Raw genomic sequence first — 12,142 nt, 5'->3', positions numbered from 1 at the left:
CGCTGAGAGTAATTCGATATCTATTTCTCTGTATTTTTCTTGCCATTGTCGTTCTTTGTGTAAATAAAATAAAAGTCGATAACAAACTTTGACATAATCCCATCGAGTCGAAATCTAATCTCCTCTGATGGGATAGCTATTTATTATTTAAAGTTGTCCAGAATTTAGAATCTTTTTATGATATAGAAAATATTTTTAAAGCACTTATAAAAGTATTAGGCATAGAATGATAATTTAGGTGAATTATGAAAATTTCATTCCATTTACAAAGTGTAACTTGTCTTTAAATAATGGACATAAGTAGGCCTAGACAGTTAAAAGTTTATGTCGGTTGTATGACACCGATCACTGAAATTGTATTCTGGTTTTCCGGTGTGTTTTTCTTTAACTTCACGAATTGAACACATGATTTGATAATGTAATAGTTACACGAAAATCAGTTTCTAGTGTCTACAAAGCATTAGAAACTAATATCCGATAATGCTTCATTAAAGCAAGGTAAATAATCACAAGGACTTATTTAAAACTAAAATGTAATGACCTTCTCTCGTTACAAAGACACATTCTATGTAGAAATTCGATCTAATATTTCAAGCTTTAGTTCTTGAATGCATCAAGGGCAATCTCACTCCATCTGGGATATCCCTTCTATTTTCAGTAGGCAGTATTTCAAAACTTAATACGTGTTTAAGATTCATTGCGTTAGGGATTATGCAGAAACAATAAGGGTTATTTTGGTATTATTTACATCTCTGTTAAGGAGTTTAGAACAGCACATTGGACAACATAATAGTGACCAAAACGAACTTAAATGGGAGAGTCAGGTTAATTATCAATTCTATCACGAATTCTAAGTTGAAGATTATAAGATGAGATTGGTTTGGGATTAAAAATATTACGAACCTTTCCTACCCATGACTATCTGTGTAAGTCCTTTGACAAAATTAATGCTTACAGTATGTCGGGTACGTCAGTTTCGTAACGTCAGTTACTATCAAGTCGAATATAGCATAGCATAAAAGGGAAACATACAATTTAGACGTTTTATTTTGGTCTCGTGTATACTTTTAGTTTTTAACATATACCCTCTCAATAAATCCTAGACATGAGATATTGTAATAGGAATTTCACATCTTTACCATTCATATCTTTTGTGGGTAACGTCAGATACTGACACAGTTTTTGCTTGCTGTATTTTTACAAACGCAGATGTGGTGGGAGATTTCCTCACCAACTTCCTGATGGCTACAGTCAACATTGTAAAGAGCCTTATTATTTAGCGCCAGTTACAGTGAATTTGCCTATTCGCTTACTTTTTTAGAAGACATTGACTCGTTTAGCTCATTGTAAACGGTTGTACGCTCCATCAAAGACATCCGACATGACAAACAATCATTTTAAGGGAATCACTTCTATTCAGCTAATTTCCCCAGCGATTTAAGCTCGGCACCAAGAAGAGCTTGTACAAAGAGGGGGGATACGCAAGAGAATTCGAAGAGTATGGAAGACGGGTAAAAGGTTACCATGTTTTGAGTACAAAATAATCCACGGATCGGATAAGTGCTGTCTTTATCAATTTATCTCATCATCATTTTGATTAATCATATTTAAAATTTCAAGTGGATGAAACGTTGTCATGATAACAATTTCAGAGGGTCAGAAAAGTGCATTATATTCCGGGATTTAACGAAGACATTGCGTTTTGGGAATCAATTCTTTCGAGAAAAAAATGTTTACTTATTTAAAAGGGATATTAATGACCGATCTAAAAAAAAAAAACAGAGGGTAATTTTTCGACAAACCCTCCCCCGCCCCTCCCACCAAAACAATATATTTCAATTATTGCACATCTACGAGGGAGCGAAGCTTAAGAACGACAGATTTTGCAATGTTTGTCTCGATGGTAAAACCCACTGCATGTCAGGCCCGTATTTGTTCAAGGGCTGTCTTTGGTAAGAGCGAGTAAAATCTTGTGAGGTGCGAAATAAAGAATGGGCCATCTCTGTTATAATACGGTACTTTCAGAAGATACGACATCTAATGCATTAGGGGGGTATTCTTGGGCCTTGGGCCATAAAAAAATGAGTGTGACCGATCATTGGAAGGTTTAAATGGATATTCTAACAATTAATGTGGCCTTATTTGGCGCGACTGCCTGTCTTCCGAAACATCTCGTTGCCAACATTACAAGCGTGCGTGTCGAGCGAAGAATCATATGCATCTTTTTTTTGATAGACAGGGGCTTCCTCTTTTTCTAATATGCTATATTATGCTAATCAGAAAATTTCTTCATTTAGATACCTCGCTTGTTGATTTATTTTTGCTGCCCAAATATGAAATTTGTGACGTTTACTTCAGTCACATTTTAAAATATAATTCTTAGAATTGGGTGCTATTTTCAAGCTATGAGCCCTTAACGAATGACAAGTTTTATCAATTACACTCTTCTATAGTTAAATCCTTGTTGGGGGTTAAGAAGGGCGCGATTACCGGTGTTTCCACGCATGCATTCACATCACTTGGAATTCAGAAAGGTGAGTGCTTACAACGCGAAAAAAAGAGGGAGATTATGAACCGGAGGGAAGAAAATGAGAATCTGGCGAGACTTTTCTTTGAGAAAGCCGAGAGCGGGGCTGAGATAGGTAAGATCGGATGAGGGTAATGAAAAACTGATCGGGTCAGAGATAAAAAGATGACACGATGAAAGATAAGCCAAGCTCAATATTACATTTCATCTTTGACTGATGGCTATAGTCTACAGGTCTAAAAGTGGTAGAGGTGTCAGTTGAAGTGAAACTCATCAAAAGAAACTACTATACAAGAACATACGGAGAAAGTATGGAAATACATGAGAGATGAAGAAGAGTCATTTGACAACCTTCCAATACGAATATATGACATCTGATACCTGTATTCCTAACCTTCCAATGGTAGAATTGATAATCATTTCTAATAGCTATAAATCCGAGAAATTAGACAATTTGTCCCCCCTTTCCCTTTCTTTTGAGGGACAATTTATTGTGTGCTATTACGTACCCCCCCCCCTCTTCTATGATCCCAAACCGATCGATAGCCTCCCCTTGTGATAATGTAACACCTTTACCGGTCTGGAGTCGAAATTGCCGGTATGTGGTTGTATAGCAAATCAAAAATGGTATTTAGCTGTTTAGAGACGAGCCACAGGAAACAAGAGAACAGTCGGAAGATTTTTCTATTTTCTTCTCTCTCTCTCTTTTTTTTTCTTTCGGGGGGGGGGGGAAGTGGGGGGTTCTATACCTTCTCTTGATTAGTACTTCGGATGTGGAATACCCCCTTTGATCCCTGACAGAATGATGGATCTCCTAATGACGATTCGTTTGACGCAGAGTATCCCTGTCGGGCTAGATATTGCTACCCAAGTTTCTGCAAGAATTATTTTCATATAATTCACTAATTTATTAACATGATTATAATATCATAGCTCCATGTGTTACCTTGAATTATTTAGAAATCTTAAAAGCAAAAATCAAATTTCTTCATGAAATTGTTAACTAAGATATTTATGTACTTATAATGTCGGACGATTTTCGGCCTATGTCCATCAGGTTTATTCACTGGAAGCCGTGTGCAACGTCGCAACTACGTGAATTACATGCATGTATGTTTTATTTATATGGGCTTTGAAATACGAAAATGGATTAATTGCATCGTAACAATCATATTGAGTGTCTTATATCGGAAATAGTTGATCGTTATCGTAAATAAAAGCAATTAGATATTTACCATTGGTAGTTTCAAAGGCACATCACTTGGTTTTAGTTGGGTTGCGACCGTTATGAAATTTAACATAATTACTACAAAACTCTGAGTTGTACTGATTTTCTCATGAATATTTTAAACAAAGGAGGACATTTTAAATGTTTGTCAGGAAAATATAATTGCATCTCGTTACTTAGTTGTGTGCTACGTATCAACTTATATCACAAAACCAAGTGCTTGATGACCATGTGTTGGCATTGCTCTTCACAAAAGAGAGTCAGCTTTCAACAAAAAAACAACGTTCACACAGCGAAAATCAATGGTCAAGCGCTAACCACCTGGCTAGTTTTAACAATTATTGAGGGTCAAGGTTTGATAAATATATATATATATATATGATTTTGGTAATAAAAGTGACATTTTCAGGCAATCAATATCAATAAAAGAATATTAATTTTAACACCCGTTTAGTCATGAATAAAATACACAATCAGGCTTTATTTGTCAATTTCCCATGAATCCAGCAAGTTTTCGTACTACAATGCCATTTTGTTGAAACAAAGGTTGGTCCAATTATCAAGTGAGAACAAAATTTGTTTAGTAAAACGACAAGTGCGAAAATATTGAAAGACTGGATTTATTTTTGGAGTGGACACATGTTCAAGGATCCGACAAGACAAATGCCAGTAATTATTGCCATAAAATTTTATTTTTAGATTTGAATTAATCTTTCTTTAAATCTTTAAATTTTATACTACGTCTAAAAATCATTCAGCGGCTTTATTTATAGTTTAGAATGTTGTCTTCAACTTTAGCTTCAATTCCTGCTAATGATCATAGTAATGATTAATGATGATTATGATAGTGATGATGGTAGTGATGACAATCATGATGATAACGATAATGATCCAATGATCATGATGACGACGACGAGGATGATGACGTTAATGATGATGATGATGAGGATGATGATGCTGATAATGATAGTGCTATACGGTCACACCAACGTATCCGACTCCAAATATGATCGTTTTTATACCATTGAATATAACGTTTTATCTTCTGTTAGTCTGGATTGGTTTCGTCAGTATGACTGTGGCATTGCCGCGGCGATAGTTCAAACTACATCCTGGTAAAGTAAAGCAGCTTAAGAATCTTTAATTCTCTTAGTGATTCTTATTTACTGTCTTACACACTGCATTTATTCCCATGCATTCATTTTGGGTATCAATACCTTCAGAAATGCGTGGTTATCTCTTCGAAGGGTCAATTTCCGATCCATCCTCCCCTAAACTTCACGTCTAATACCCTCTCCGCTATTTCACGACATACCCTGGAATAAGCTTTCGTGACTATTTGGCATTTGAAGCGATGCATGTTTGTTCGATCATCATTACAACAATCCATGCTCCTACACCTGAAAAGGAGGAAAAATCAGGCCTTCTCGTTAAATGTGATGTCCGGAGATGGTTATGTTGTGCTATCCCATTACAAATTCGAATTTCAAAGATACCATGTTCATGATGTTCTATTAAGCGTCAGAATACTAATTCTGGCATGAATTCCTCTTATTAAACCCGATGAGGTTTATAATGTTCTTGACTTTCCTTTTTGATCACTTAAATCATGTTTAATGAGGCTAACTCAGAAAAAAATAAAGAAGAAGAGTTGTTTTTCGTAAAAGAAAATAAAAATCCCTATTAGCTTGTCGAAGTGCACTTGCCTCCTCACAATTTTTACACCCGTTATATTTGTATTACATGCATGATATACACCTGTATTCCTTTGCCACTTTAATGAAAGGCAGTAATTTCTTGCAAAACTTCATTAAACAAGTAGAAACAAAGGAACAAATTAAAATACGAGACAAGTACCATACGTTTGATAACAAATAGTAAATGAGAGTAAAGGATTTGGATATATGATATATGCTCGAGTAATACAGAATAACATAAAATGATAACGTTAATAACGAAAAAGAGTTAACAAGATGATAATTCATGAGCAGTTCATGGTGTAATGGTTGGTTCCCAAGCATTCTGAACTGTACGTGTACCTCCTTGTTAGTTTTTAAAAAATTATGCAAAGCCTTTCATACGAATTGATGAAGAGCGAAATAATATTCCATTGATTTACAATGCTATGTACTTGTATGTTTAGATTGTCACTTCCCACTCTTAATTGTTTTATGTTAATTGTTTCTGATGTTAAATAGTTTGTATTTTGTATTTTTGACGTTGAATGTTTTTTGATGATATATTTTATATTTATCTTGACATGTATTTTAAACTGCAGGGCGCCTTTGTAAAGCAGTTTTAAGAACTGAACAGGCCTACCCTGCAGTATAAAATAAATAAAACAAAATAAATAAATAATAAATAAATAAATATATATATATTATACATGTATAGTATGATGATGTTTTGTATATGCTTTCAGATAAAGTACGAACGAATAGCTTTTAATAAATGTGATATGTTCTGTAAAATCGGGAACAGTGCCTTCCCTTTGCAGCACTATATATGAGAAAAATCGCAGTTATGACGCACAACAATATTTTGTTTATCAGTTCAGTTTGGTTTATTTTCAATAAAACTCAACTCAATTTAACAGTAAAATAAATCATTACAAAAATATAAATGAATATACAAGTATATACAGTATAACAATGTGACATAGATAAATAACAATAGACACTAAACAATATGATTATCAATGAACCAGATAATCATGATAAAAATAACTGTAGAATATTCATGATAAAGCATTTTGCATATAACTTCTTTTATTCATCTTTACTCTTTAAATAAATGTTGAGAAAATGGAGGGGTCCACTAAAAAGCAGGACTTGTTGAGTGTGCATTCCTCTAATAATAAAGAAAAAATCTCTACATTTCCAACTTAACTCATGTACTTTTAATTATTACTTCCTAACATTACTTCAGGCCTGTCAGCAGGTTCTAACATAAAATGTCCACTGTGTCTACTGTAGGTGTAACAAGAGTATGACAATCGAAATAAATGTCTTCTGAATTTCCATCTATCAAATGCATTTATTGTCGTCTTTACTAAATTCCCTGATCGTATAAGCAGAAGTCTAACAATGTTAAAGTATCCACGTCGTATTGGATAAAGCATACATATTTTCCACCCCGAGGCATTTTGAAACACCATATACGCAGTCGCTCTCGTCAGCTATCTTTCTGCGGCCTCCTCTCACTTGTGTTCGTCAATCTCTCACTTTACAATACAAATGTCGGCGCTTTATTGGATCTTAACGCATTATAATTGAGAGGAGATACTCTGTGTTTGATGAGAAAACCGGTCGACCGGCACCTTCCTGCATTCGTTGCGGAATTTCCATTTCTCCGCGGGCGCCAGGGGCTTTTTGGCGGGAAACAAGAAAAGCAAATTTGGCTAGTCTTATAAGAATCGCCTGCTAACCTGATTGCAAATTCCTGTAATTTAGGCATAGGCATAAGTAGTGAACATTGTTTGACGTGTATAATGTGGTAATCGGTTGGGTCGAAGTCATTTGGTCAGTGTTGGTGAGTCCCAAACTCCCCGAAAGAAAATCGAAAGTCTTGCGATCAACTTCAAAGTTCACAAAATGTGAAGCATATTGCAACAAAATCCATAAACAATTTCTAGCATTGATATCATTATCATTGCAAATGCGCACTTAATATTTTTAATGGATAGCACATAAACGTCTCACTGTACGTTTACAAGTTTTCATGTGACACTTATAATTGTTGTGATGTTCGAATAAATAAAAAAGTTGCCGTCGTCTTGATTATATTCGTCACTTGCGCCATTCGAAACGGTCCGCATTATGTTTTTAAAAATGGTCTTCGCCCTGTTCGGAGTGTACAATATTTCACTCCCGACATTGGTGCCGAAGTGTAAATCGTTAACAACTTAAATTTTCTTCATGAATTTTCATGATTTTCTTGCCAAGTGCTCATATCTTGACATCATCTGTCAGACCGTAACATTCAATCGAATGTGTAAAATGCTTAATCGAATCGTGAAAGGTCATATTAATAACACTTTCCATCGAAGTACTACGACCTGTGTATTTCCTGTCGGAGATGTTATCTCTGTTGTCATTATTTTGAAGGATAAGATGATGATAAGTATTGGGTTTTAGAAGATGTAGCGAGATATCAAACAGCCCTGATAGAAAGACCAAAGTGTCACACAGTGAGACCACAATGGCCCAAATTCACAAAGGAGGTTTTGAAAACCCACGGTTAAGCCATGGTTTATGCAGATTTCCTGTATAAATTACGCTTAATTTAGCGCGTATCTTGCGCGATTATAAAAAAAATGTCCAATTCTGATGCGCGCTTTTGTCACAGTGCGCCAAATTGACGCCTGTTACCATGGTTAGATACGCTATTTTATTCATGAGTCCACTGTTATAGTGATCGAATTCCACAGTGTGAAGATATTTTCACACTGTGGATACCCCGTTCACAGCGTGTTCACAGTCATGGTCGACTATGTGATGCACACTGTTGAAATGCTCAAATTTAACAGTGTGAATAATTGTTTACACTGTAGACACCTAGACAGTGTGATTATTCACAGCGTGTCCACAAGGTCGACTATGTAAATATGTAATTCACACTGTTGAAATGCTCAAATTTAACAGTGTGAAGGTGATTTCACATGGTGGTCCACACTGGGAACACACTCAGAACACACTGTACAACCTTTGGTCTGACTTGGGTTGGTTTCGTTGGTGTGACTGTCACGTTATGCTGCAGTCACACCATTTAAGCCAACTTGATACCGATCGATAAAACGTCATTCAAAATAACACAATGATTTTGATATGTCTTGAATTGGTTTTGTTGGTGTGACTGTAACGTGTTATTGTCAGGCCATGCATGCTCGATTTTTTGGGCTGTTCTCATAGCTGTCATATAATTAATTATAGGGACTTTATGCAGCAGCTATGTAAACGCTTTCTAGAACGTAGAGAATCTATGGTCCAAAGCCCTTCATGCATAACGAAGTCTTTGTCGAGGGTCGGTAAATCTGAACAGCAGTTTCGTCCTTGACCCTGGTCAAACAAAATATTTTCGATTTTTCATCAGCTCTGAATCATCGGACGAAACTACTGTTGAGATTCGCCCACCCTTGACAAGCATTTAATTATTATTTAACTTGATTTCGTCTAATAGCCAGTTGGTCTAATAGCCATTTAGTCCGTATATCAGTTGGTCTAATTAATTAGACCAAGTGTTAATCGGGCAAAATAAATGAAAATAAAACAACGAGTATTAGACCAACTGGTTACGAGACGAAATGGTCATAGACCGACTGGTGATTAGACGAATTGATGATTGGACCAAATGGTTATTGGACTAAAATGATGCTAGTCCATGGTGATGGACGGAATGGAATTAGACTAAATGAAGGTAGACCATGTGATGAGTGGACGAGTTGGCAGTGGACGAATTGGCAATTTACCGTTGTGACTATGACATGGGTAAGGTCCCCCCCCCCCCCAAAAAAAAAAAAAAAAAATCCTTTTGATTTCACCGCCAACGTAGTGTCTCCCTTTACTATTTCTATTTTCATTTCTTTTGCTACAGGTATCAAAACGGGTAGATGTGTAAATACAACACATCCAGAGAGCAAAGAATCAACCACAGTATGTGAAGTTAGAGCATGGTGTCCTGTAGAAGTCGATGTAAGACCTCTGTAAGTAACACGTAGTCCATATTAATAGTATCATAATTTAGTCCTCATTTGCTCTCTTAAACGTTTTGTTGAAACGGTCCTTGTTCTTTATGTCACCCTGTTGAAAAGATCGCAATGTGACACCGTGTGTTCACATAGTTGACTATGTGAATACACGATTTACAGTGTTAAAAATACTCAAATTATTAAGGAGGGGGTAATTTCACACTGTTAACAAAAGTGTCAGTGCTCACATGTAGCGCTCGTTTAAAGTGAGAATCGCACTGTGTTCAGCAGTGTGAACAACTCTGTGTAACATATACTGTGTCATATATGCCATCAAAATTGCATAATCATAATTATGACACATACTACAATAATAAATAAACATGTGTCATTAGTCAGAGGACTTCCGGTCGCTGTCACTAGATTGAGACTGATTTTGTTTCGCTTGGAGTAAGACGTATTAACAATTTCAAGCAATAGCATTAACAAGCATAGTAAAATGATTTGCAAATGACCCTTGTTTTGCCTAGAACTTACGTAATATACGCTGTATATCAATAGGTATCCGGTAAGTCATTCATGTTTGCTTGCACTCATTGCTTTTATACACGTAGGAATGAGAACATTGAGGTGATTAGTTATCGTGTCAGGATTACTCGGAAGCAAAGACACCCTCCTGCCCCGCTCATCATCTCTCTCCCGGTCACTCTCTATATAGATAGCCATCTATCCATCACACACACACACACACACTGACACATCCCACCGCCTCTCTGTATTTCACTATCTCTCTCTATATCTCTCTCACTCATTCTCACTCTCTTGGTCTCTCTGCCTCTTTCTCCCTCTTTTAATCATTTCAAAATCGTAGTGGGGCATTCGATGTCCCCCTTACCACGTCGATGCTTTACGTAACTTGGCCTATGTTCATATCTACTGCCGATATCAGAATCTATATTTGATTTGCGCCCTTTCACGCACCTAATAGAGTCTTAAGACTCTGTTTCTATGAATTTAGAAGAAGGTTACCTTCGTAATCTATCATAGTAATTTAGGTATATGATTCGATATTATATAGGCGGTTTGTGTATGCATTTTATGAAATATAAAAAAAACATTTCACCTCAATTTCCTTTGTATAACGACCCCTCCATGACGTCTAAAACTTATCAGGATTTGAGTCTTTTATACCAAAATAATGAAAATGGTTATGTTAATAACAATGTTATGATTTCAATCAATTTTAACCTTTTTTGAGATTGTCTGAAATGATTTTTTCTGGCTTTATTTGTTGATTATTTGTCTAGCACTAGAATTGTGATATATTGTGATCTTTTAATAATATACATGTACATTTTTACTTTGTAAATGTGATAATATGAGTCTTCGGACGTTTGTCATGTACCATTTTCACAATAAAACCAGAATTTAATTGGATGGAATTGAAAAATGAACTGAAGTGAATGTGCCCTAATCGAGGTTTTCATCCGCAATTTTGAAGTCAGAAGATCGAGGCATGATAGCTCACTCGGTACAGAGTGGCGGTTTCATAATCCGGTGACCAGGGTCGATCCCTACTTGTTGCGCTAGTTCATTTATTACCATGCGCGTCTCTCAGAGAGGACCTTATTCTTTTGGTCCTCTGGCTGCTTTCTTACAACTAATCATGTTTTCTAAGCAATCAGGTAAAAAATCTAAACTGCCATGATAATACATACTTTTTCAGACAATATAAATCTTTTCGTATTAATATGCAAAGGTATGATTCACTAAGGGACAATTTAATGTCCTCATAATTTGTTATAAATTTTCACAGGGTGCACGTCCTCTCTTTACTTTGTCTCCTATACTATTTCTGATATTTAATTTTAATTCAAGTTCTCATTTTTGAACGATGTTTCGTTTTTCGTTTCGTTTTGTTTTTATCCTCCTCCCCTCAAACCTCTGTTCCAATCTCTTGGTCATTATTTACATGTAGCTCTAGAATTCATGCCTTGCTCTTCCTCACCTTCGGGGTAGTAATATCGCCTAAATCAAACTCAGTGACATAGGTGTTTTGTGACAATAAGGGCTTTAGGCCACACTAATCACCTTAAAATTTGTTTCTGATTGAATTCCTGCGCAGGTAACTCGCACCCTCCTTTCCCCCATTGCAACCTAGATCAAATCGAATAAGCCACAAATGTCGAAGGGACATCTATAATCGTATCTCGGGTTTCCCGCCATCGATTAGTCCGCAATCTAGAGACGATGAAACTTCGCCAGCCCGAGACGTACTGCGCTGAAACATGCGGAATAAACACGTCTGGTCGTCTTAAGTCGGCCGTTCGTCAAATTAGCAGCGGAGTGCGTTTTGTGTTTGCCCCTGTAAACTGGTCATTTTCGGGCAGGATCTTCGGTTTGCTCAAGCTCTTGGTGATAATGAAGGAAAGGTTGTGGGTTTTGTGACTCCTCGAATAAGGATGCCCCTGGGGTATTTCTTGGCCATATTGGGAAGGAAATCACCTTGATTATCGTGGATTAATGCATGGGAATGAGGTGGGAATTAAACGTGTTCGCTTTGTGGCAGCAATCGGGCCTGATATCGAAAGAAAGGTTACAAGTTTCCAGAAAGAGGAAAAGTTAGAAGGTCATAATTGTGAACTCTAAGGAAGAACAAAGATCCCCACGAAGCTTTAATTGAATTTGTTAGGGGAGAGAA

The 12,142-nt window shown here is 36.3% G+C and overlaps 1 protein-coding gene across 1 annotated transcript in view; it reads left to right on the top strand.

Annotated features, from left to right (window-relative positions):
- Positions 1–12,142, top strand: part of LOC121406873 (P2X purinoceptor 4-like) — a 142,831-nt gene that overhangs the window by 81,265 nt on the left and 49,424 nt on the right. Inside the window, exon 5 of the mRNA XM_041597743.1 lies at positions 9,348–9,456. Within this exon, the coding sequence (XP_041453677.1) occupies positions 9,348–9,456 (109 nt within the window). The remainder of the gene's footprint in view (positions 1–9,347; positions 9,457–12,142) is intronic.

This window comes from Lytechinus variegatus, chromosome 2 (assembly GCF_018143015.1).
Source record: "Lytechinus variegatus isolate NC3 chromosome 2, Lvar_3.0, whole genome shotgun sequence".
Classification (NCBI taxonomy): Eukaryota; Metazoa; Echinodermata; class Echinoidea; order Temnopleuroida; family Toxopneustidae; genus Lytechinus; species Lytechinus variegatus.
The sequence above is the reverse complement of the archived record's forward strand: the minus strand, read 5'-3'. Positions and strand labels throughout refer to the sequence as shown.